At 50.3% G+C, this 20,688-nt stretch overlaps 1 protein-coding gene across 1 annotated transcript; it reads right to left on the bottom strand.

Moving 5' to 3' along the window:
• Nucleotides 1-1,435: 1,435 nt before the first annotated feature.
• SLCO3A1 (solute carrier organic anion transporter family member 3A1) lies at nt 1,436-14,208 on the bottom strand (the record flags this gene model as incomplete). Its single annotated transcript, XM_015414491.1, has 3 exons — nt 1,436-2,766; nt 7,462-7,526; nt 14,033-14,208. Coding segments are annotated over 3 exons (621 nt in total), but the record flags the coding sequence as incomplete, so codon positions are not given.
• Nucleotides 14,209-20,688: the final 6,480 nt, after the last annotated feature.

Here is a 20,688-nt window from a genome sequence, read left to right as displayed (position 1 = left end):
TATAGGCCTGAACATAGATGATCAAGTATTATTAAATAGGGCTGCTAATCACCAGTTGGAGGCAGGGAACCCCCTGGTTTGGAGGCCCTCCCCCCACTTCAGGGTTATCAGAAAGTGTGTGTGGGAGAAAATGTTGGCTGGGTGCTCCATTATACCCTACGGAGACCAGTCCCCATAGGGTATTAATGGAGAATCAATCTGTGGGTATCTGGGGCTCTGGGGGGGAGGCTGTTTTTTTAGGTAGAAGCACCAAATTTTCAGCATAGCATCTGATGCCTCTCCTCAAACACCTCCCCAGGTTCCAAAAACATTGGACCTGGGGGTCCAATCCTATGAGCCCCCAAAGAAGGTGCCCCCATCCTCTATTATTTCCAATGGCGGGAAGGCATTTTAAAGGAACGCGGTCCTTTAAAATGTGATGGCCAGAACCCCCTTTGGAGTTCAATCATGCTTCCTCCCTCCCCTCTCCCAGAGTGATGTCACATCCATGCTCCTGGCTCCGCCCTCAAAGTCCCCAGATATTTCCTGAGTCGGACCTGGCAACCCTAAAAAATTCAACAGAAAGACTGACAGAAGGTGACGAGAGAGAGAGAGAGCTCGTTCTAAGGGCATTCACGGCACCTTCTTGACCCATCATGTGATTCCAGCCACACAACGTGTTACGGATTATAATCCAGTTCTCACGCACTGAGATGGCCAGATTAGCACATTCTGGGTGCCATGTTTGACCATGCGTACAGTTTAAATACACTTGCATGGCCCATCTCAAGCAAAACGGCAGCCGTGGGTACTGGGAAGATGGCGTGTAGTGCGTTCTCCCTGTACACGTGGTCAAACGTGATGCCCGAAAAGGGCTATTCTGTGTGGGACTTTGCACTTCAAACATATAAACACAAATTCCACAGCCAGAGATAACGAGCGTATTGGAAAGGGCCTTCGCTTCATCTGCATTTCTAACTGGAGGGAATGTTGGGTGAAAGGAATGGAGAAGTATCCTGGGACGAGATCTGAAGAGGCTGAATCCAGGTACTGACTGAGCCTCTGTAAAGAGACCCAGACTACAGATCGGCAGGAAATCAATCGCCAGATTGGCCAGTTGCTTCTCGCACTAAGGACAACGATCTGTATTTGCAGTCCTGCTTTGGGCAGGGCAGACCACCATTTTGCTTGCAAAATGGCACCATCGATCTAGAACCCTCTATCTGTCCCTCTTCCACTCTGTGGCACGCCCGGGGGGAAAAACGGCGAATGTTTGGAAAAGCGGGAGAATCGCCTTCCACAGCCAATGCCCCCCACCCCTCAAGTGAATCCTGGTAAAAACATTTGCAGAATTTTTTTTTGTAAATTCCGTCTGCCCCCCCCCCCCCCACCCCTCTTGAGGCCAGAAAAATTTATTTCTTTTCTATTTACCTCGTTTCCCCCCCCCCCCCCCGAGCTCACATTATGGCAGAAAATTATATTTCCTTGGGACACACTGCGGGGGCCACCGCCTCTGACTCTCTCATCAGAAACGTCTGCTTTTCCCGTTAGGCCTCATCCTTTCCCCTCCATATTTTGAAAAGGTAATGAATGCTCGGTGAGAGTCACCTAAAGGCCCCACCACCCTTCCCTCTGCTGGCACAGCCAGGTACGACTCCCCCATCGCCCCAGAACTCTGAAGTATGTTAACAAAAAAGCTGCTGGTGTTTGGGGACTGATGGGGTGACGTGTGAGGGTTCGGGGCCTTTGAACCCCCAAATCTGGGCATGTCTGCTTGAATTACAGCTGGTGATCACGGTATTGATGTGGTGAATCCAACATGGCTCCTCCTTGGACATCCGACAGGAAGAGAGACAGGAGAATTCTGGGACTGAACAGCACCCAGTTTAGCTACACATTTGTAGCTTGTATTGCAAAGGGGACACCCCCCCCCCGGGGGGGGGTACTTGAGTGTCCTGCTAAGGTTCAGGTCTTCTCCTGGTTTGTTGGGGTTTCATGTGATTATGATTTGACATTTTTACCCCAAAAAATGTCCATCTGCTCAGCTCTCCGACAAAACGGTGACGCTCCCCAAATACCCATCCGTCGCGCCCCCGGCCGATGCATCCGCTATCTTGAAGTACAGCTTCCTGTTTTCTCTGTTTCTCGAGTGGAATTTGAAGAAGGGTCCCACTCTCCTGAATCTCACCTAGGTTTGCTTTCCGGGAAGAGGACAGAGGTCTCTCTCCACCTTCTTAGTACGTATGAGGGCGTTCCGGAAACTTCTGGCAATCGTCGATAAGGTAGTGCCGGTTGCCGTGTCGCTTGCATTTTCCAAAACGATCCCTTCTTATATATTATATTTTCTTTCTCTCTTTTTTAAAACATTAAAAAGGATCCTTGGGCGATCAACACAACCCTGCGGTCACTACAAAACCGACTCCATGTTTTCACACCATTCGTGATCTTCGAGGTTGTAGATAAATTTTGTCCTGTGAGCCGGGTTCTGGCTGATGGAGTCCCGCCCGAGGTTGTCCAGGGTCAAAGTGGAAGCAAAGAATTCACTAGTGCTGAGTCCGCCTTCGTGGTTCTTGATGTATTTCTTGTAGTTTCTTCTCAAGCACTGCCAGGTGGTGGTGTATAGGATGAACGCAAAGGACTTCAGGGCTATCGCGATGCTCACGTACAGGTGTCTGTAGACCACGTTGTCATAAAGCACACACGCTCCCTGCTCGCCACAGAATGTGCTCCAGAACAGGCACGTCGAGTCGATTCCGGCGCCAAAGATCAGAGGGGGCGGGATAAAACCTGTGAAAGGAGAAGACACCTTTTTTTACACGCCAGCCTGCATCCACTGGAACATCTTCCAGGGCAAAGGAAAACTCCGGGAATATTTTATGGTGCTAGTTTCAGGCAAGTAGCCATGTTGCTCTGAGGTAGAAGAGCAAGTACGTTGAAGACCAACAAGTTTTCCAGGGTATAAGCTTACACAGGAAAATAAGGAGGGCCCCACTGGATCAGACCAGTGGTCCATCCAGTCCAGCATCCTGTCTCACACAGTGGCCAACCAGTTCCTCTGGAGGGCCAACAACAGGGCATGGAGGTCAAGGCCTTCAAAAGAACATCAGAAGAGCCCTGCTGGATCAGACCAGTGGTCCATCCAGTCCAGCATCCTGTCTCACACAGTGGCCAACCAGCTCTTCTGAAATGGCCAACAACAGGGCCCAGAGGCCCAGGCCTTCATGAGAACATCAGAAGAGCCCTGCTGGATCAGACCAGTGGTCCATCTAGTCCAGCATCCTGTCTCACACAGCGGCCAACCAGTTCCTCTGGAGGGCCAACAACAGGGCAGAGAGGCTGAGGCCTTCCCCTGAGAAGAACATCAGAAGAGCCCTGCTGGATCAGACCAGTGGTCCATCTAGTCCTGTCTCACACAGCGGTCAACCAGTTCCTCTGGAGGGCCAACAACAGGGTATAGAGACCAAGGCCTTCATAAGAACACCAGAAGAGCCCATTTGGATCAGACCAGTGAAGGTCCATCTAGTCCAGCATCCTGTCTCACACAGTGGCCCACCAGTTCCTCTGGACGGCCAACAACAGAGCATAGAGGCCAAGGTCTTCCCCCAGTGTTGCCTCCTGGCACTGGGATTCAGAGGCTGACTGCCTCCAAATGTGGAGGTTCCTCTTAGTCACCCTGGCTAGTAGCCACTGATAGACCTCTCCTCCATGAATCTATCTAATCCCCTTTTAAACCTGTCTGTGCTTGCGGCCATCACTACACCCTCTGGCAGCGAATCCCACAGTTTGATCAGTCTCTGGGTAAAGACGTATTTCCTGTTGTCCATTCTGAATTTACTGCCCACCCGGTTTCAAGAGCCAAAGACCCCTTCCTCAGAACACTTATTGGCCTCTAAAGTGCTACTGGTGAATCCTTGCTCGTTTTGTGTTGTGATGTTACTGACACTGGTGTGGATCTGGTCCACCGCTTGGATGGCTTCCACTTGGGGAAGATTCCCCGTCGTGCACTCATTGCAGTTTGTAATCATGGGCGTTCTCCGTGGCAACAGACGAGAGACACTGTCAGCTACGCTGCCGTGGCAGGTGGAGGGGGGGGGAGGCGGCTGTGGGCTGAGTGTCTTATTGTGCTGGGATTTTAACTTTCATTTCTTCTCACGGTGTTATCTCTTAGCCTGGGCCTGTGACTTTGGTACCTTTCGCTAGATGCTTTGCTGGGAATGTGAACCTGTTAGTTTAGGCGCGCTGCTGTCAATTTTCTGATTGGCTCTTTATCATCAGGAGGATTCTGTATATCTTCCCTTCTCCTGCCTTTACGGTCAGTTCTGACACTGAATGTACGCACAGATGACCTGCCTTTACTGTAACCAATAAACTGAACCTTCTGAAAGAACGTTGTTGATAACTGATTGCTGCGGGACTCTGTTCTATCCTCCATTCCCCATACCATGGCAACGGAGGGGGGGGGGTCAGTTCTTTTTAAATTCAATAGTAGCTTTACCTGCAGGGCTATTTTGGGGCAGGAACGCACAGGAACGGAGTTCCGGCTGGCTCCCAAGTTGGCCACACCCAGCAGGAACTCATTAGCATAATAGGCCACACCCAACAGCAGAAACTCATTAGGATTGGCTACATTAGGGGTGTGTGGCCTAACATGCAAAGGAGTTCCTGCTACAAAAAGGCCCTGGGTTTTGACAACAAACAAGGTAAACAGAATAACAAGCAAAAGGTGGGTGCGGCTGGATAACCACACTTCTGGTAACATGGGGGTGCGGCCTAATGTGCCAATGAGCTGTGCTGTCAGGGGTGTGGCCCAATATGCTAATGAGTTCCTGCTGTTGGGTGTGGCCTATTATGCTAATGAGTTCCTGCTGGGCTTTTTCTACAAAAAGAGCCCTGTTTACCTGTAATGATGTTTTAGCAATACAGCTACACCGGTTTTCTTTTTAGAAAAGCAAAAAGTCCACTGGTGGCCGTGGGGGGGGGGCAGAACAGCAGGCATGAGGGAAAATGGAATCAATATGGTCAGGGAGGTACGAAAATTGGTACCTTCCTGTTCCCATGGTGGGCAACGTATCTTTTGAGTACCATCTTCCTGGAAATCTTTCTGGAAAGATCTTTCTGGTTTTGGAAAGAACAGACCAAAACAGGGAGTAACATGGAAGTGAATGACTGGAGGGAGCCTGGGAGGTAAAGTTATGTGGACGTTTCATGGGTGGGTTTTTTTTGAGAATCCCACAGTTTTTAGTCCAAGTGAAAGCAAAACACTTGTGCAGAAGTGACCTTCGAAGGTCCAGACCACAATATGGGTGTAGTACACACAGAATGTCATACACACAATATAATCCTGTCTCTAAGGCTGAACCTGGGTCCCATGCGGATCGATAGACCAAAAGATTGGGGCCAGGTTTAGATGGGGGGGGGTATTCGTCTGCAGACCTGCTGACCCAGGTATGCGGGGGGGGGGAGAGGTGGATCTAATACCCTCCCAAAAGAGCTTTGGGGAGCTGGTCTCTGGAGAGGTGTCAGCAAGCTGCCAATATGTCTTTTCCATGCATATGAGATGTGTCCATTCCCCCACCACTACCCTCTCTTTCCCTGGGCTGGCTTAGACTCTTGTGCGCATGTTCCCCCTCACCCTCATGCGTTCATCTTCAACTGCATTCCTTTCCATGTACGCTAGCAGTGCTTTGAAGGAACCTTATCTGCCAAGGCTACAGGTGGTTCGCGTTTGGAGGCTTTTTGCTTAGTCTATAATGAACAGTAGTGTGAGAATAGAATAATTGTTTAATCAGCTACAACCGTTGCTTTCTCAGGGTTTGGGCGCGCGATGAGTCCTCAGGGCGGGCGCGGGAACCATATCTATTGGCCCATGTTATTTTAAACTTGCTTTATTATACCTGTCTCAAGCACCTTGTGTTATTCTGAACAGAGAATCTGTTCTAAGTACTACATGGCTTCAATAAAATAAAACCTTCCTGCAAGAGTGTATTTCATTGTTTGCTGTGAGTCTGACAAGAGGCAGCATATAAATTTTCTAATTCAACAATGCAATAAAATACTAGCTTAAGTAGTTTTAGCACGAGAGGATTAATGAATCGGCTCTTCGCAAAGGGGAAGAGGGGCAGATAAACTAAAAAGATGAAGAAAAAGGGGCGGAGGTCGTAAGCGACAGCTCCCAGAATGTCTTGGGTCGCTAGCAAAGTTGACCGCACCCCTTCGTTAGCATGGTGTCGTGGTCTGAAAGACCTGGGTTCAAGTCCCCACCCTGCCATAGAGCTTTGGGACCAGTTACTCTCTTTCGACCTAAACCTACCTCAACAGGTTTGTTGTCAGGACAAAATGAGTATGGGAGAAACATGGCTCGTTGCTCTGAGCTTCCTGAATAAAAATGTGCCCGCTAGACAAAGGCGGAGGACCTTTCCCACTTACTCAGTGCGGGTATAAGTGAACCCGGCTTTGTGTTCGAGTAGAGGTGGGAACGCTGTTACCTTCCCACTGAAGCGGTACCTATTTATCTACTTGCAGTTTCTTGCTTTCGAACTGCTAGGTTGGCAGGAGCTGGGACCAGAGACGGGAGCTCACTCCGTCATGCGGCACATCAGAAGAGCCCTGCTGGATCAGACCAGTGGTCCATCTAGTCCAGCATCTTGTCTCACCCAGTGGCCAACCAGTTCCTCTGGAGGGCCAGCAACAGGGCATAGAGGCCAAGGCCTTCCCTTGAGGTTGCCTCCTGGCTCTGGGATTGGTGTCTCTTTGGGAGACCCAGTTTCAAATCCCCACTCTGCCATGGAAACTCGCTGGGTGACCTTGGGCCACTCACTCTTTCTCCGCCTAACCTACCTCACATAGTTGTCGCTGTGAGCATAAAATACAGGGGGAAGAACAATGTTGTAAAATGCTTTGGATCCCATTTTGGGAGAAAGGTAAAAGGTCAAGGTTTCCCTTGCTCAAAAGCCCGTCAGATCCGACTCTAGGGATGCGGTGCTCATCTCCGTTTCCAAGCCCAAGAGCCAGCGCTGTGTGAAGACATTTCCGTGAGCATGTAGCCGGCATGACTAGATGCCGAGGCACATGGAACGCTGTTACCTTGCCGCCGAAGCAGTACCTATTTATCTACTTGCAATCTCTTACTTTCGAACTGCTAGGTTGGCAGGAGCTGGGACCAGAGACGGGAGCTCACTCCGTCATGCGGCACACTCGGGTCTCGAACTGCTGAACTACCGACCTTCCGGTCCGCAGTTCAGCGCCTTAACCACTGAGCCACCGCAGCCTCATTCCGTGCACCTCAGCGTCTAGTCATGCCGGCCACATGCCCATGGGAATTTCTTCGGACAGCGCTGACTCTTCGGCTTGGAAACGGAGATGAGCACCGCACCCCTAGAGTCAGATTCGACTGGCTTTCGAGCAAGGGAATCCTTTACCTTTACCTTTACCTTTACCTAGAGGTGGGTTGAAAAGAAGAAGGAAACGTCAGTTCTCACTTACCTAACAGACGGAGGAGGAGGAAGAGGACCCCCAAAGCGTAAGACTTCAGCTCTGGGCTCACTGTTCTGTTCAGAGAAGACAGCCAAGCAAAAAAATTGATTCCTATCACAAAGTTCCTTTAATGAACAGACACCCGCCCCCGCCCCCACCATCAGCTGTGCTTTGCCCTCAACCACAATGACACGGGCATCTCTTTGGGGAGGGGGATCTCAATGAGCTTGCTTCCCCCCCATTCCAGTCTGAAAAACAGTTCCAGCTGCAGCTGCAAGATAAGTTAAGGCATTTAGCAGCGTCATTAATGACTTCTCTTCTTAAAAGAATTTAAAAAACAACAACAACACACACCCTTTCTGAAAATCACCGCCTTCGGAATTCACACTATTTTATGCCAGACACAAGAAGAATCTTCTTAGCTCAGACTAAGGGCTTGTTTGTTTCTCTGACCAGTTTCCAACCATGGTCGGCCAGATACAAACCTAGATCCAGCATGGTGCGGCGGTTAAAGCATCAGACAAGCATTTAAAAACATCAGAAGAGCCCTGCCGGATGAGACCAGTGGCCCATCTAGTCCAGCATCCTGTCTCACAAAGTGGCCAACCAGGTCCCTCTGGAGGACCAGCAACAGGGCATAGAGACTGAAGCCTTCCCCTGATAAGAACATCAGAAGAGCCGTGCTGGATCAGACCAGTGGTCCATCTAGTCCAGCATCCTGTCTCACACAGTGGCCAACCAGTTCCTCTGGAGGGCCAGCAACAGGGCACAGAGGCCGAGGCCTTCCCCTGAGAAGAACATCAGAAGAGCCCTGCTGGATCAGACCAGCGGTCCATCTAGTCCAGCATCCTGTCTCACACAGTGGCCAACCAGTTCCTCTGGAGGGCCAGCAACAGGGCACAGAGGCCGAGGCCTTCCCCTGAGAAGAACATCAGAAGAGCCCTGCTGGATCAGACCAGTGGTCCATCTAGTCCAGCATCCTGTCTCACACAGTGGCCAACCAGTTCCTCTGGAGGGCCAGCAACAGGGCACAGAGGCCGAGGCCTTCCCCTGAGAAGAACATCAGAAGAGCCCTGCTGGATCAGACCAGTGGTCCATCTAGTCCAGCATCTTGTCTCACCCAGTGGCCAACCAGTTCCTCTGGAGGGCCAGCAACAGGGCATAGAGGCCAAGGCCTTCCCTTGAGGTTGCCTCCTGGCTCTGGGATTGGTGTCTCTTTGGGAGACCCAGTTTCAAATCCCCACTCTGCCATGGAAACTCGCTGGGTGACCTTGGGCCACTCACTCTTTCTCCGCCTAACCTACCTCACATAGTTGTCGCTGTGAGCATAAAATACAGGGGGAAGAACAATGTTGTAAAATGCTTTGGATCCCATTTTGGGAGAAAGGTAAAAGGTCAAGGTTTCCCTTGCTCAAAAGCCCGTCAGATCCGACTCTAGGGATGCGGTGCTCATCTCCGTTTCCAAGCCCAAGAGCCAGCGCTGTGTGAAGACATTTCCGTGAGCATGTAGCCGGCATGACTAGATGCCGAGGCACATGGAACGCTGTTACCTTGCCGCCGAAGCAGTACCTATTTATCTACTTGCAATCTCTTACTTTCGAACTGCTAGGTTAGCAGGAGCTGGGGCCAGAGACGGGAGCTCACTCCATCATGCGGCACTTGGGTCTCGAAATGCTGAACTACTGACCTTCTGGTCTGCAGTTCAGCGTCTTAACCACTGAGCCACCACCGCCCTAAACTTTGGGAGAAAAGCAGGGCATCAATATCCAAATGAACAAAGTGCCGGATGTGATGGTTGCCTATTTTCCCTTCTTGTGTGCCCCAAGAATTTGGAATTCAGAGGTGCGCTGCTTTCGCCTTTTTAAAAACGCTATCCTGGCTAAATGGTTAGAGATGGAGCCACAGGAACTGTGTAAAGTGCGCTCGATGTTTCTATAATGATAGCAATCATGTTATAAATAAGAAAATTACAAAATTGATACTAATACATTCAAATTGTAAATCCAGTTACATAAGATAGAAGATAACAATGATGGCGGGATGGTGGCCTCTGGAATGTGATGCCGTTTCGACAAGCATTTTCTTCTGACCAAGAATCTATAAGCTTATACATGATATAATACATATGAACATTAGTACTTACATCTTAGGTAATTGTACAACAAAATTTAAAATAAACTTGGTACAAAACCTTACTAGATGATGTAATTTTACATATTTATAACATTATTGCTATCATTATAGAAACATTAAGCGCACTTTACACAGTTCCCGTTGCTCTATCTTTTCATGTCTACGGACTGTGACCATATTTTGTCTTTGTAAATTGTTAGAGAGTCAATGGGCAACTGTTTTTAAGAAACCCCCCTCGAGTATCACAGGGAAGATGGAGAGACTGCGGAATAGCGGCAGGAGACGTCAGTGCTTTAGCCTTGAACGGACGTCTTCCATAGTCAGGTGCCAGCCACGTTTGGCTACGGACTTCCTGGTACGGAGGCGGATGGCTCATGAAAGGGAAATCCATTTTTGAACTCTGCTTCAAACTGGGGAGATGAAAGCCAGAGGTAATCACAGCACCCTTTTCTGATGTCTGGCACAGGGAGCACCAATTAGCGTCCGCTGGTCACCTTTCATGCCACCGCAAAACAGCTCAGTAGCACGGCAGGAGAGGAGCTGGCATCCATTAGTATATTCCCGCACCCCGCACCGTTAAGCTGAAAGTGGCGTTTAAAATTAGCCGAAACCTCCTGCCTGGAAACCGAATGCTACTTTCTGCAGCAAGGAGGTTCAAGCACAAGTGGACCAAAACAGGCGTGGCATACGGACTTTGACTGCAGCAGACGCTGCCGTGGGCTAGAGACCCCTTTGTCTGATGCATGAGAAGAAGAAGAAGAAGAGATTGGATTTATACCCCGCCCTTCACTTGGAGTCTCAGAGCGGCTTACAAACGCCTTTCCCTTCCCCTCCCCACAACAGACACCCTGTGAGGTGGGTGGGGCTGAGAGAACTCTGACACAAACTGCTCTTTTTCAAGAACAGCTGTGCCAGAGCTTGTGACTGACCCAAGGTCACATCAGCAGGTGCAAGTGGAGGAGCGGGGAATCAAACCCGGTTCTCCCAGATTAGAGTCCGCACACTTAACCACGACACCAAACTGGCTCTCCAGCTGTGTTGACCTTATAACTGTTGACCTTATAACCTAAGCTTGTTATTTAGTTCTAACTTTGGGTGATTTCCCACAAGTGCTGCTCGGCGGGGCAAAATGCGGTCGCCCAGCAGCTTGTGTGAAATTGACACGTACCATCGGGCCAAAGAGAAGAGTGAGCGCCGAGCAGCGCTTGTGGGAAATCACCCTGTATGTATCTTAAACATCATCATGTTACGTGTTAATTTGCTGTTAAATCCCTGTCTATATAAGTGATCTCCACACCTGAGATGTTCTCGGTTTGCTTCCCACAATTAGAAAAGACACCTTTAGACATTTATCTGCTATTTTGACATATTTATTGCTCTCAGAATTGGACCTTTGTCTGGTGATTGGGTCATGTCACCTGCAAATGAGGCTCTCTGATGCACATAGCTTTGCTGATTATTAATTATTGCTGCACCAGCTATTTTCTCCCCGCTTGTAGTTCCTAAGTGTCATGTAGCACCTGCTGGCATTGTATCAATCTATTCACAAGGATCCTCCTCTGACATTCCTGAGGGAGGAGTGATTGAGACATGTCTGTGTGAACTGTTAGATTAGCTGCGCTTTGTAACCCTGTGAAAGGAAGCCTCCTCCGTAAAGGCTAGAGAGAACATCGCTGTTTCTAATTCTCATGGCCTTCGGGAGAGTATCAAATGATAAACATTCTCACCATTTTAACTGCACGATATTAACCTGTCTAAATGCTACGTAATCATGATGTATGAATGAGGCCTGGACCAGAGGTCTCGTAGTTTCCTACTTTGTAATATTTTTCAGTTCTGTCAAAGGAGATCAACTTTAATGCAACTTTCCAAATAAAGCCTCTTAAAGGACTTATTGCGGTCTGAGAGTTACTGCACAAGCTGACAATTGCTTTACAACGGTTGACCTTATAACCTTAGCTTGTTATTGAGTCCTGACTTTGCATATCTTAAACATCCTCATGTTATGTGTTAATTTGATGGTAAGTCCGCGTTTTTAAGTTACCTTATTGGGAAACCTTATGTACACATAAGGAACTGTTGGGGGCCCATGAGGGCGCAATGATTTTTGTACACTGCCCCCGAGCAGTGAATCAAGAAATCCCCCTTCTGACTCTTGCCACCGAGGAAATGCTCCCTCTAAGCTGTGGAGTCCTGTGAGCAAAAATTCTACTTTGTGAGCTGCTGGCATTAAAGTTGTGAGTGAGCGATTTGGCTGCTGCATACAATTAGTTTGCTCTGGAGCCCCTCCTTCCTGCGCTAAGACAAAAACCGGTGGTCCTGATCACACGCACAATTAGCTGCGCCCTAGGCGTGAATGCCAGGCGGATTTAAAGGGCAACATCAGACAACATCTGGGAAGCGCCCCGCACCCCTCGGCAACCCGTTTTGCCCCACCGCAGAGGCGGAGTTGAAAGACACCAGGGGAAATCTGGTAGTAAACAGGTTGTGACGGGCCACGGATGGACTTTCCCGTGTCTGATCGCTCCAGTGCTCTCCCTTGGCGTTGAGATGGTCTGATCAGGCCATCCCAACTCTGTGCCATTGTTCCCCCCCCCCGTCTTGGTATGCGCATCATTGCACACTGCATAGGGAACACTCAGTGCGGAGATGCGAATCATTGATCCCTCGTTGAAGCGCACCGGAAAGCCAACCCCCCCCTAATGATTCACCCGCCATTGCGTCTGATCATGCAGTGACAGGCTGTCCCTGCAGCTTCCAAGAACTATGTGACTGCGCAACTGTGGGTCACATTCCTACGAAGCAAATAGCCTCACTCCCCCACCCCCATTATCTTGCGCGTGTGACCACCACCTGTTAGCCCGAGGCTAAAAAACCCGTGCGCTAGCTCACACTAACTCAGCTTAGAGGGAACACTGCCGGCAATCCACTGTTATCTCAGCCTCCCCATTGGCAACGTGGAGATAATAATACTGTTCTAACGAGGGTTGCCAGACCCCCCCCCCCCGGTCCAGGCGGGGCTTCCCCCGATCATCAGGGCTTGGATCTGCTGTCAGCCAGTTGAGGAAGCCCCAACCCTGATCAGGGACATCACCAGGTGACGTTCCTGATGTGATGACGTCACCCGGAAGTGACATCATTGCCCAGACTTGAGGGCAAAAGAACCACAGAGTTTTGTCCAAAAGCTAGAGCATCCAGGGGTCAGTTCGTAGAAAAAGAGGTGCGGGAGCTCATTAGCATAACACATTAGCATAACACGTTTGCATATGCCACACCCCCTGACATCACCGGAAGTGTGTCAGAAGGCACCACCCACCGCTCAGGCTCCACTGGACTGTTTTGGATTGCTAGCTGTTGGGGGGGGGGGGACGTACTGTCCTCACAGAGGAGGGAGAGCTTGTACCTGAATAAAACCTGGTCTTAAAGGTGCCACTGGACTGTTTTGGATTGCTAGCTATGGGGGGGGGGACATGCAGATCTGCCCTCACAGAGGAGGGCAAAAGAAGCACAGAGTTTTGTCCAAAAACTAGAGCATCCAGGGGTCATTTCGTAGAAAAAGAGGTGCGGGAGCTCATTAGCATAACACATTAGCATAACTTATTTGCATATGCCACATCCCCTGACATCACCGGAAGTGTGTCAGAAGGCAACACCCACCGCTCAGGCTCCACTGGACTGTTTTGGATTGCTAGCTGTTGGGGGGGGGGAACGTACAGTTCTGTCCTCGCAGAGGAGGGAGAGCTTGTACCTGAATAAAACTTGGTCTTAAAGGTGCCACTGGACTGTTTTGGATTGCTAGCTATGGGGGGGGGGAACATGCAGATCTGCCCTCACAGAGGAGGGAGAGCTTGTGCCTGAATAAAACCTGGTCTTAAAGGTGCCACCGGACTGTTTTGGATTGCTAACTATGGGGGGGAGGAACGTGCAGATCTGCCCTCACAGAGGAGGGAGAGCTTGTGCCTGAATAAAACCTGGTCTTAAAGGTGCCACTGGACTGTTTGGGACTGAGGGGGGCCGGGGGGGGGCCTCTGCAGCTTACCTGGCTGCTTCTTGCTCTGACTGAGGGCTGCTGGGAGCAGGGGGTGGGGCTTGTTGCCTGTGCCCACCCCCTGGGCTCTTTACTGCCGGAGCTCCACTCCCATGCGCTCCTGCAGGAAATGACCCCTGAGAGTGTCACCCCCGGACATCAGCGACGTGATGATGTCACTTCCGGGTGATGTCATTGTGTCACGCACACAAAGTGTGTGCGGCAGAAGATCCTGGGCAGGACCCACGAACCTTACAACTTTGCTGTCAAGATCACGGCAAGATAACTGACATATTGTGGTTTGAGCCCTCTTGTGCCCATTGCACATGCTCAGTCATTTTATAACCACGAGTCCCACCACCCTTGGAGGGCTCTCTTCCTCCTCCTCCCCCACAAGGCTGGAGGCTGGCAGACCCTCACCTGATGAGAATGATGACGGAGGGCGTCTGCGCCATGGCGCCGATCATGCTGCAGACGCAGATCACGCAGAGGAATGTCAGGAAGGCTTCTTGGCAACCCGGACTGGGGCACTTCCCGGGAACGACCGTGGCATTCTCGGCCGGGACCAAGCTGAGGCATGCGCAGCTAGAGAGATTCTGGAAGAAAAGGCAGAGTCGGTGAGGCGCGGATGCCACAGCACCAGCCGGAAACCCGGGGCCGTTGATTCTGCTAGAAAATGTGGTAGGAAGTGCCAGCCAGTGAGCCAACTTCTGGTGACTCCCCTCGGGGGTTTCGAGGCCAGAAATGAGCAGAGGCGGTGGGTCGTTGCCTGCCTCTGCAGAGCAACCCTAGACTTCCTGGGGGGTCTCCCATCCGAGGGCTAACCGGGGCTGACCCTGCTTAGCTCCTGAGTGTCAGGTCCCACAGCAATTCAACTTATAGAAAGGGATTACTTTATTGAAGCCATGAGTCACTGAACAGGATCACTGTTCAGAATAACGCTAGCTTATTGAGCTGGTAAGGTTAAAGGAAGTTCATAATCGATACAGCCAATAGACATGGTTCCCGCTCGCGCCCAAAAAGCCGTTTACGCGCCCAAAACCCCTGAGAAAGCAACGGCAACTGTGTTATCACTACAAAACGCTTCCCACAGTTTCTACTCACTAAAACCAAAGCAAAGCAAAACAGACTCCTTCTCTTGACCACCTGTGGCCTTGGAAATGATAACGTTACAGCAGGCATGGCTGGCATAGACTAACAAGAATGCAACCACTATGAATATGTGGGCATGGTTATATGAGCGGACGTCTGGGGGGGGGGGGAAATACAGAGATAGGTACATTGCTGAACTCAGGTACCAGGATGCATATAGGAACATTAAGAACCTTTGGCAGTTTGCTGACACTGAGATCCGACAGGTTCAGGCTAGCCTGAGCAATCCAGGTCAGGACCTGCTAGAGAACTGCATCCCCTTTTTCTTTGTGTGTGTGTGTGTGTGTTTGTGTGTGTGCGTGCCTGGAAGTCATGGTTGGAGTCTGTCAAACCCTCGTGGGGCTTGGAGGCAAATGATGTTTAGAGAGGTGGCTTGCGATGGCCTGCCTCCGCGTCACAGCCCTGGTATTCCTTGGAGGTCTCCCGTCCAAGAACTTGCCGGGGTTGGCACAGCTTAGCTTCTGGGATGTGACGAGATCGAGCTTGCGTTGGCTACCCAGCTCAGGGCCCCTTTTCCTGGTTCTGCAAGTCACCAGAGGAAGAACAACCTGTCAGCAGGGCTCTGGACCCTGGAAATTGCATTTGTCCTTTAGCTTCTGAGATTTTGGCGAGTGTGGCCCACACCATTTTCAAGCATGCTTTTAAAGCCATTGCTTTTGAAGCAAATGGGGTTCAATGTGGCCAAGTGCAAAGTGATGCACATTGGAGCCAAAAATCCTAACTATAAATACATGTTGATGGGGTCTGAACTGGCAGAGACTGACCAAGAGAGAGATCTTGGAGTCGTAGTAGATAACTTAATGAAAATGTCAAGACAGTGTGTGACTGCAATAAAAAAGGCCAACACTATGCTGGGGATTATTAGAAAGGGAATTGAAAACAAATCAGCCAGTATCATAATGCCCCTGTATAAATCGATGGTACGTCCTCATTTGGAGTACTGTGTACAGTTCTGGGCACCACACCTCAAAAAGGATATTATAGCATTGGAAAAAGTGCAGAAAATGGCAACTAGAATGATAAAAGAAGAAGAAGAAGAAGAAGAAGAAGAAGAAGAAGAAGAAGAAGAAGAAGAAGAAGAAGAAGAAGAAGAAGAAGAAGAAGAAGAAGAGGAGATTGGATTTATACCCCGCCCTTCACTACCCAAAGGAGTCTCAGAGTGGCTTACAAACTCCTTTCCCTCCCCCTCCCCACAACAGGCACCATGTGAGGTAGGTGGGGCTGAGAGAGCTCTGGTAGAAACGGCTCTTTTTCAAGGGCAGCTGTGCCAGAGCTTGTGACTGACCCAAGGTCACATCAGCAGGTGCAAGTGGAGGAGTGGGGAATCAAACCCGGTTCTCCCAGAATAGAGTCCGCGCACTTAACCACTACACCAAACTGGTTGGAACACTTTCCCTATGAAAAAAGGTTAAAGTGCTTGGGGCTCTTTAGCTTGGAGAAACGATGACTGAGGGGTGACATGATCGAGGATTATAAGATTATTCATGGGATAGAGCAGGTCAAGAAAGAAGTCCTTTTCTCCCTTTCTCACAATACAAGAACTCACGGGCGCTCAATGAAATTGCTGAGCAGTCGGGTTAGAACAGATAAAAGGAAGTACGTATTCACCCAAAGAGTGATTAACACTTGGAATTCACTGCCACAGGAAGTGGTGGCGGCTACAAGCATGGACGGCTTCAAGAGGGAACTGGATAAACATATGGAGCAGAGGTCCATCAGTGGCTATTAGCTACAAGGTATAGATAGGAACTCACAGGCTGGGGCAGGTGATGCACTGTATTCTTGGTGCTTGGGAAGGGGGGCAACAGTGGGAGGGCTCCTAGTGTCCTGGCCCCACTGCTGGACCTCCTGATGGCCCCTGGTATTTCTGGCCACTGTGTGACACAGAGTGTTGGACTAGATGGGCCACTGGCCTGATCCAGCATTGGCTTCTCTCATGTTCTTATGGCTCGTTCAAGTCTTTCAAATACGCGAGAGCACTGCCACCAGCTCGGAACACCTTGGGAATACAGGGATAAAAGGAAGACTCGATGCTCCTGCATTTAGGCTATAAAATATCCAAATTTACTTCCTGGTTTATCCCCCCCCCCTTCCTTGCTTTCTAATTGTGCTTGAGTGTGTTAAAAGCAGAAAATGTACCTCCCCCCGCCTCATTTTAAAGTTCAGGAACGACGAGAGGGCAGCACACGAATGTCAATCCTTCTCTTGCAGAAAGCCAAGAACTGTGATGATCGCAAGGATAACGGAAGCGTTTCCTTTCCCCTCCTCCCTGCCTCCCCCCAGCCCATTCAAAGGGCTACAGAAAGCATGAGATTTGGAGGGGATTTGTGCAGGACTGAACGCCCGAGGCACAGGAGATAAGCGTTATCAATACACGACCAGAAAGGAAAGAAATCCATCGTATTCCCTTAGATTTTCCACACCAGCACTGAAGGTCAAACGGGCCTTTGTCTGCCATTTGTGGATTCCCACTGAACCAGGGGTGGATTGGCTATTGTGGCCACCAGGAAAAGGAGTAAGAGGAAGCAGAAGCAGCAGAAGCAGCAGAGGAAGAGGAAGAAGTTGGTTTTCATACCCCGCCCTTCACTCAACGTCTCAGTGCCGCTTACAATCGCCTTCCCTTCCTCTCCCCACCACAAACACCCTGTGAGGTAGGCGGGGCTGAGAGAGCTCCGACTGAGGACTGCTCTTGAGAGAGCAGCTCTGAGAGAACTGGGACTGGCCCAAGGTCACCCAGCCGGCTGCATGTGGAGGAGGAGTGGGGAATCAAACCCGGTTCTCCAGATTAGAGCCCGCCGCTCTTCACCACGACACCAAACTGGCTCAGAGGGCTGATGGCCCAGGGGGTGGGGGGTGGGGAGTTGCCTCTCCTGTTCTCTAGATCAGCACTGTCAAGTCACAGCCGGCTTACGCTGCAGGGTCTTCAAGGCAAGAGATGAAAAGAAGGGGTTGGCCATTGTCTGCCTCGGCAGAGCAACCCTGGACTTCTTTGGCGGTCTCCCATCCAAGGACTAACCAGGGCCGACCCTTCTGAGATCCGATGAGATCGGGTCAGCCAGGGCTATCCAGGTCAAGGCAAGAGACACCGAGAGGTGGTTTGCCATCGTCTCCCTCTGGACAGCAGCCCTGGTATTCCTTGGTTGTCTCCTATCCAAGTACTAACTAGGGCCCTGGTCTAGGGCCAACTTAAAGGTGGCATTTGTCAAGGCAGGGGAGAGGAAGAAGAAGAAGAGGAGAAGAAGAGATTGGATTTATACCCCGCCCTTCACTTGGAATCTCAGAGCGGCTTACAAACTCCTTTCCCTCTTGACAGGACTCTGCTCTTGACAGAAGCTCTTGACAGAAACTGCTCTTTTTCAAGGACAGCTGTGCCAGAGCTTGTGACTGACCCAAGGTCACATCAGCAGGTGCAAGTGGAGGAGTGGGGAATCAAACCCGGTTCTCCCAGATTAGAGTCCGCGCTTTTAACTACTACACGAAGAAGAGGAAGAAGAAGAAGAAGAAGAAGAAGAAGAAGAAGAAGAAGAAGAGGAGGAGGAGGAAGAGGAGGAGGAGGAGGAGATTGGATTTATACCCCGCCCTTCACTACCCAAAGGCGTCTCAGAGCAGCTTACAAACTCCTTTCCCTTCCCCTCCCAACAACAGACACCCTGTGAGGTAGAAGAAGAAGAAGAAGAGATTGAATGTATACCCCGCCCTTCACTATCCAAAGGTGTCTCAGAGTGGCTTACAAACTCCTTTCCCTTCCCCTCCCCACAACAGACACCCTGTGTGGTAGGTGGGGCTGAGAGAGCTCTTGACAGAAACGGCTCTTTTACAAGAACAACTCTTGGCAGACCTACGGCTTGCCCAAGGTCATCCAGCCAGGTGCCCAAGGTCATCCAGCCAGGTGCAAGTGGAGGAGTGGGGAATCAAACCCGGTTCTCCCAGATTAGAGTCCGCGCACTTAACCACGACACCAGACTGGCTCTCTATACCAAACTGAAAAAGGAGGAGGAGGAGGAGATTGGATTTATACCCCACCCTTCACTACCCCACCCTTCTCAGAGCAGCAAATCTCCTTTCCCTTCCCCTCCCCACAAGAGGAAGGTGGGGCTGAGAGAGCTCTTTTGAGGACTGCTCTTGAGAAAACAGCTCTGAGAGAGCCATGACTGATGCAAGGTCACACCAGCAGCTGCATGTGAAGGAGCGGGGACTGAAACCCAGTTCTCCCAGATTAGAGTCTGTGCTCCTAACCACGACACCCAACAGCAAAGCAGGTGGACAGCACGGATAACAGCCCCACTTCCACAAGAAGCAGCACACGTGTGAGCATTTGTCTCATCCAGCAATCAGCCACTGGCCATGCAACAGAATTAAGCAGCAGATCAGAGTGGTCGAACGGACTGTTTCACTTCAAACTTAGGGCAAGGGGTGCCGCGTGCCTAACTGTCCCGGGGGGGGGGGAGCATTCCTTGCAAATTAAAAATATTCAAACATCAGGGAGGAAGGTCTGATTCTAGCCTTCTGGACACTGTGCTAGCATTCCTCTTGCAGAGAACTATTTGCAAGCCCCTGTGAAAAATGCTGTCCAACTTTGTAAGAACATGGTTCCCCTTCCTACGATACATGTCAAACAGTGATCTCTTACCACACAACACACGCTATGCCACATGGCTCCACTTTTAACACAGCAAGCTTCTCGAGACCACAGTTGCAGAGTGCAGGGGGTTGGACTAGATGACCTGCAAGCTCCCTTCCAACTCTAACATTCTATGATTCTATGAAGACTGACACCTGTTCAATGGGCTTAGAAGGTTGTAACTTTGCTTAGGACAGCAGAAGCATGTTTGTTTTGCATGGCTCACCATCCCTCGTTAAAAAGAAAGGCCACCCCTTCTCTTCCTGGCTTTCCCACATCTTTTTAATCATTCTGGAAGGCAGGCAGCTTTTGAGGTTCATAATCCACCTCTGCAAACGGTTCCCCCCAACCCCGTGGTCTGTTCTTCTCCGGGCCTAACAGCAGAAGAATCGTCTGCGAGCACGGAAGCCCCCGTCAGGATGTGATTTGTGTCACAATAGCAAAGAAAAGGGATTCTCATCAGGCATCTTAAGAGGAACCTCGGTTTTCTGCAGACACCGCAACGGGGTGTTTGCAGGAGAGGGGAGCAGAGAGAGAGCCCATTGCTTTTGAAGATACTGCCGGAGCAGAGAACAGCGCTCCAATGCTGCTTGAGAAAGGAGGAGAGGAGGGGCCGGGGAGGAGATAATTGGATCTGGGGAGCTCCAGCGTTTGAGCAGAAGAGCGGCTTGCTTTCCTTTTAAGACCCCCACCTCCCTGGAAGAGCTTGACAACATGGAGTTCATTTTCGGTACGTGTTGCAATCAAGGCTGTGGCTCCCAAAGGATGCTGGGATATATGGAATCGCTTTAATTCCTTCTAGGGGGACTCATTTTAACCCGCTTGTCTGGAACTGTGAAAACTTCAGTAATTGAAAGTACAGACACGGAGAGAGAAACACAGCATGGCCAAATCCGCTGGTTGGGTCCAGGTCTGCTACCAGTCAGATATGTGCTATTGAGTTTCCTGCAAGGTAATTAATTCCCAGATGCACGGGGGCCTGGATCAGATTGGCATGGGGTATGTGGGGAGGAGGACGTCCTCTCCTGTGTCCCCATTACCACCAGCAGCATGTTGTTTTCCCAACTTGAACCATGCCCAGGGAGGGCATTATTTGCTGCTGCTTGGCAACTGGTGAGAGGGTTTGTGGGGCTTACTGCCACTTGCAGCACTATGTCACTTCTGGTGAAAGAGGAAGTTACAAAGGGTAGCTCTAGGAACTATCAGAAACTCTGTTGTAAAACCATAAAGTTTCCGGCAGTTCCTAGAACTACCCTTTGTCTCTTTCTGCGAGAACTCTGAATCCGCCTATTTGGTTCTTTCA

Source organism: Gekko japonicus, unplaced genomic scaffold (genome assembly GCF_001447785.1).
Source record: "Gekko japonicus isolate JY-2015 unplaced genomic scaffold, Gekko_japonicus_V1.1 scaffold324, whole genome shotgun sequence".
Lineage (NCBI taxonomy): Eukaryota > Metazoa > Chordata > Lepidosauria > Squamata > Gekkonidae > Gekko > Gekko japonicus.
This window is presented reverse-complemented; position numbering and strand designations above follow the sequence as displayed.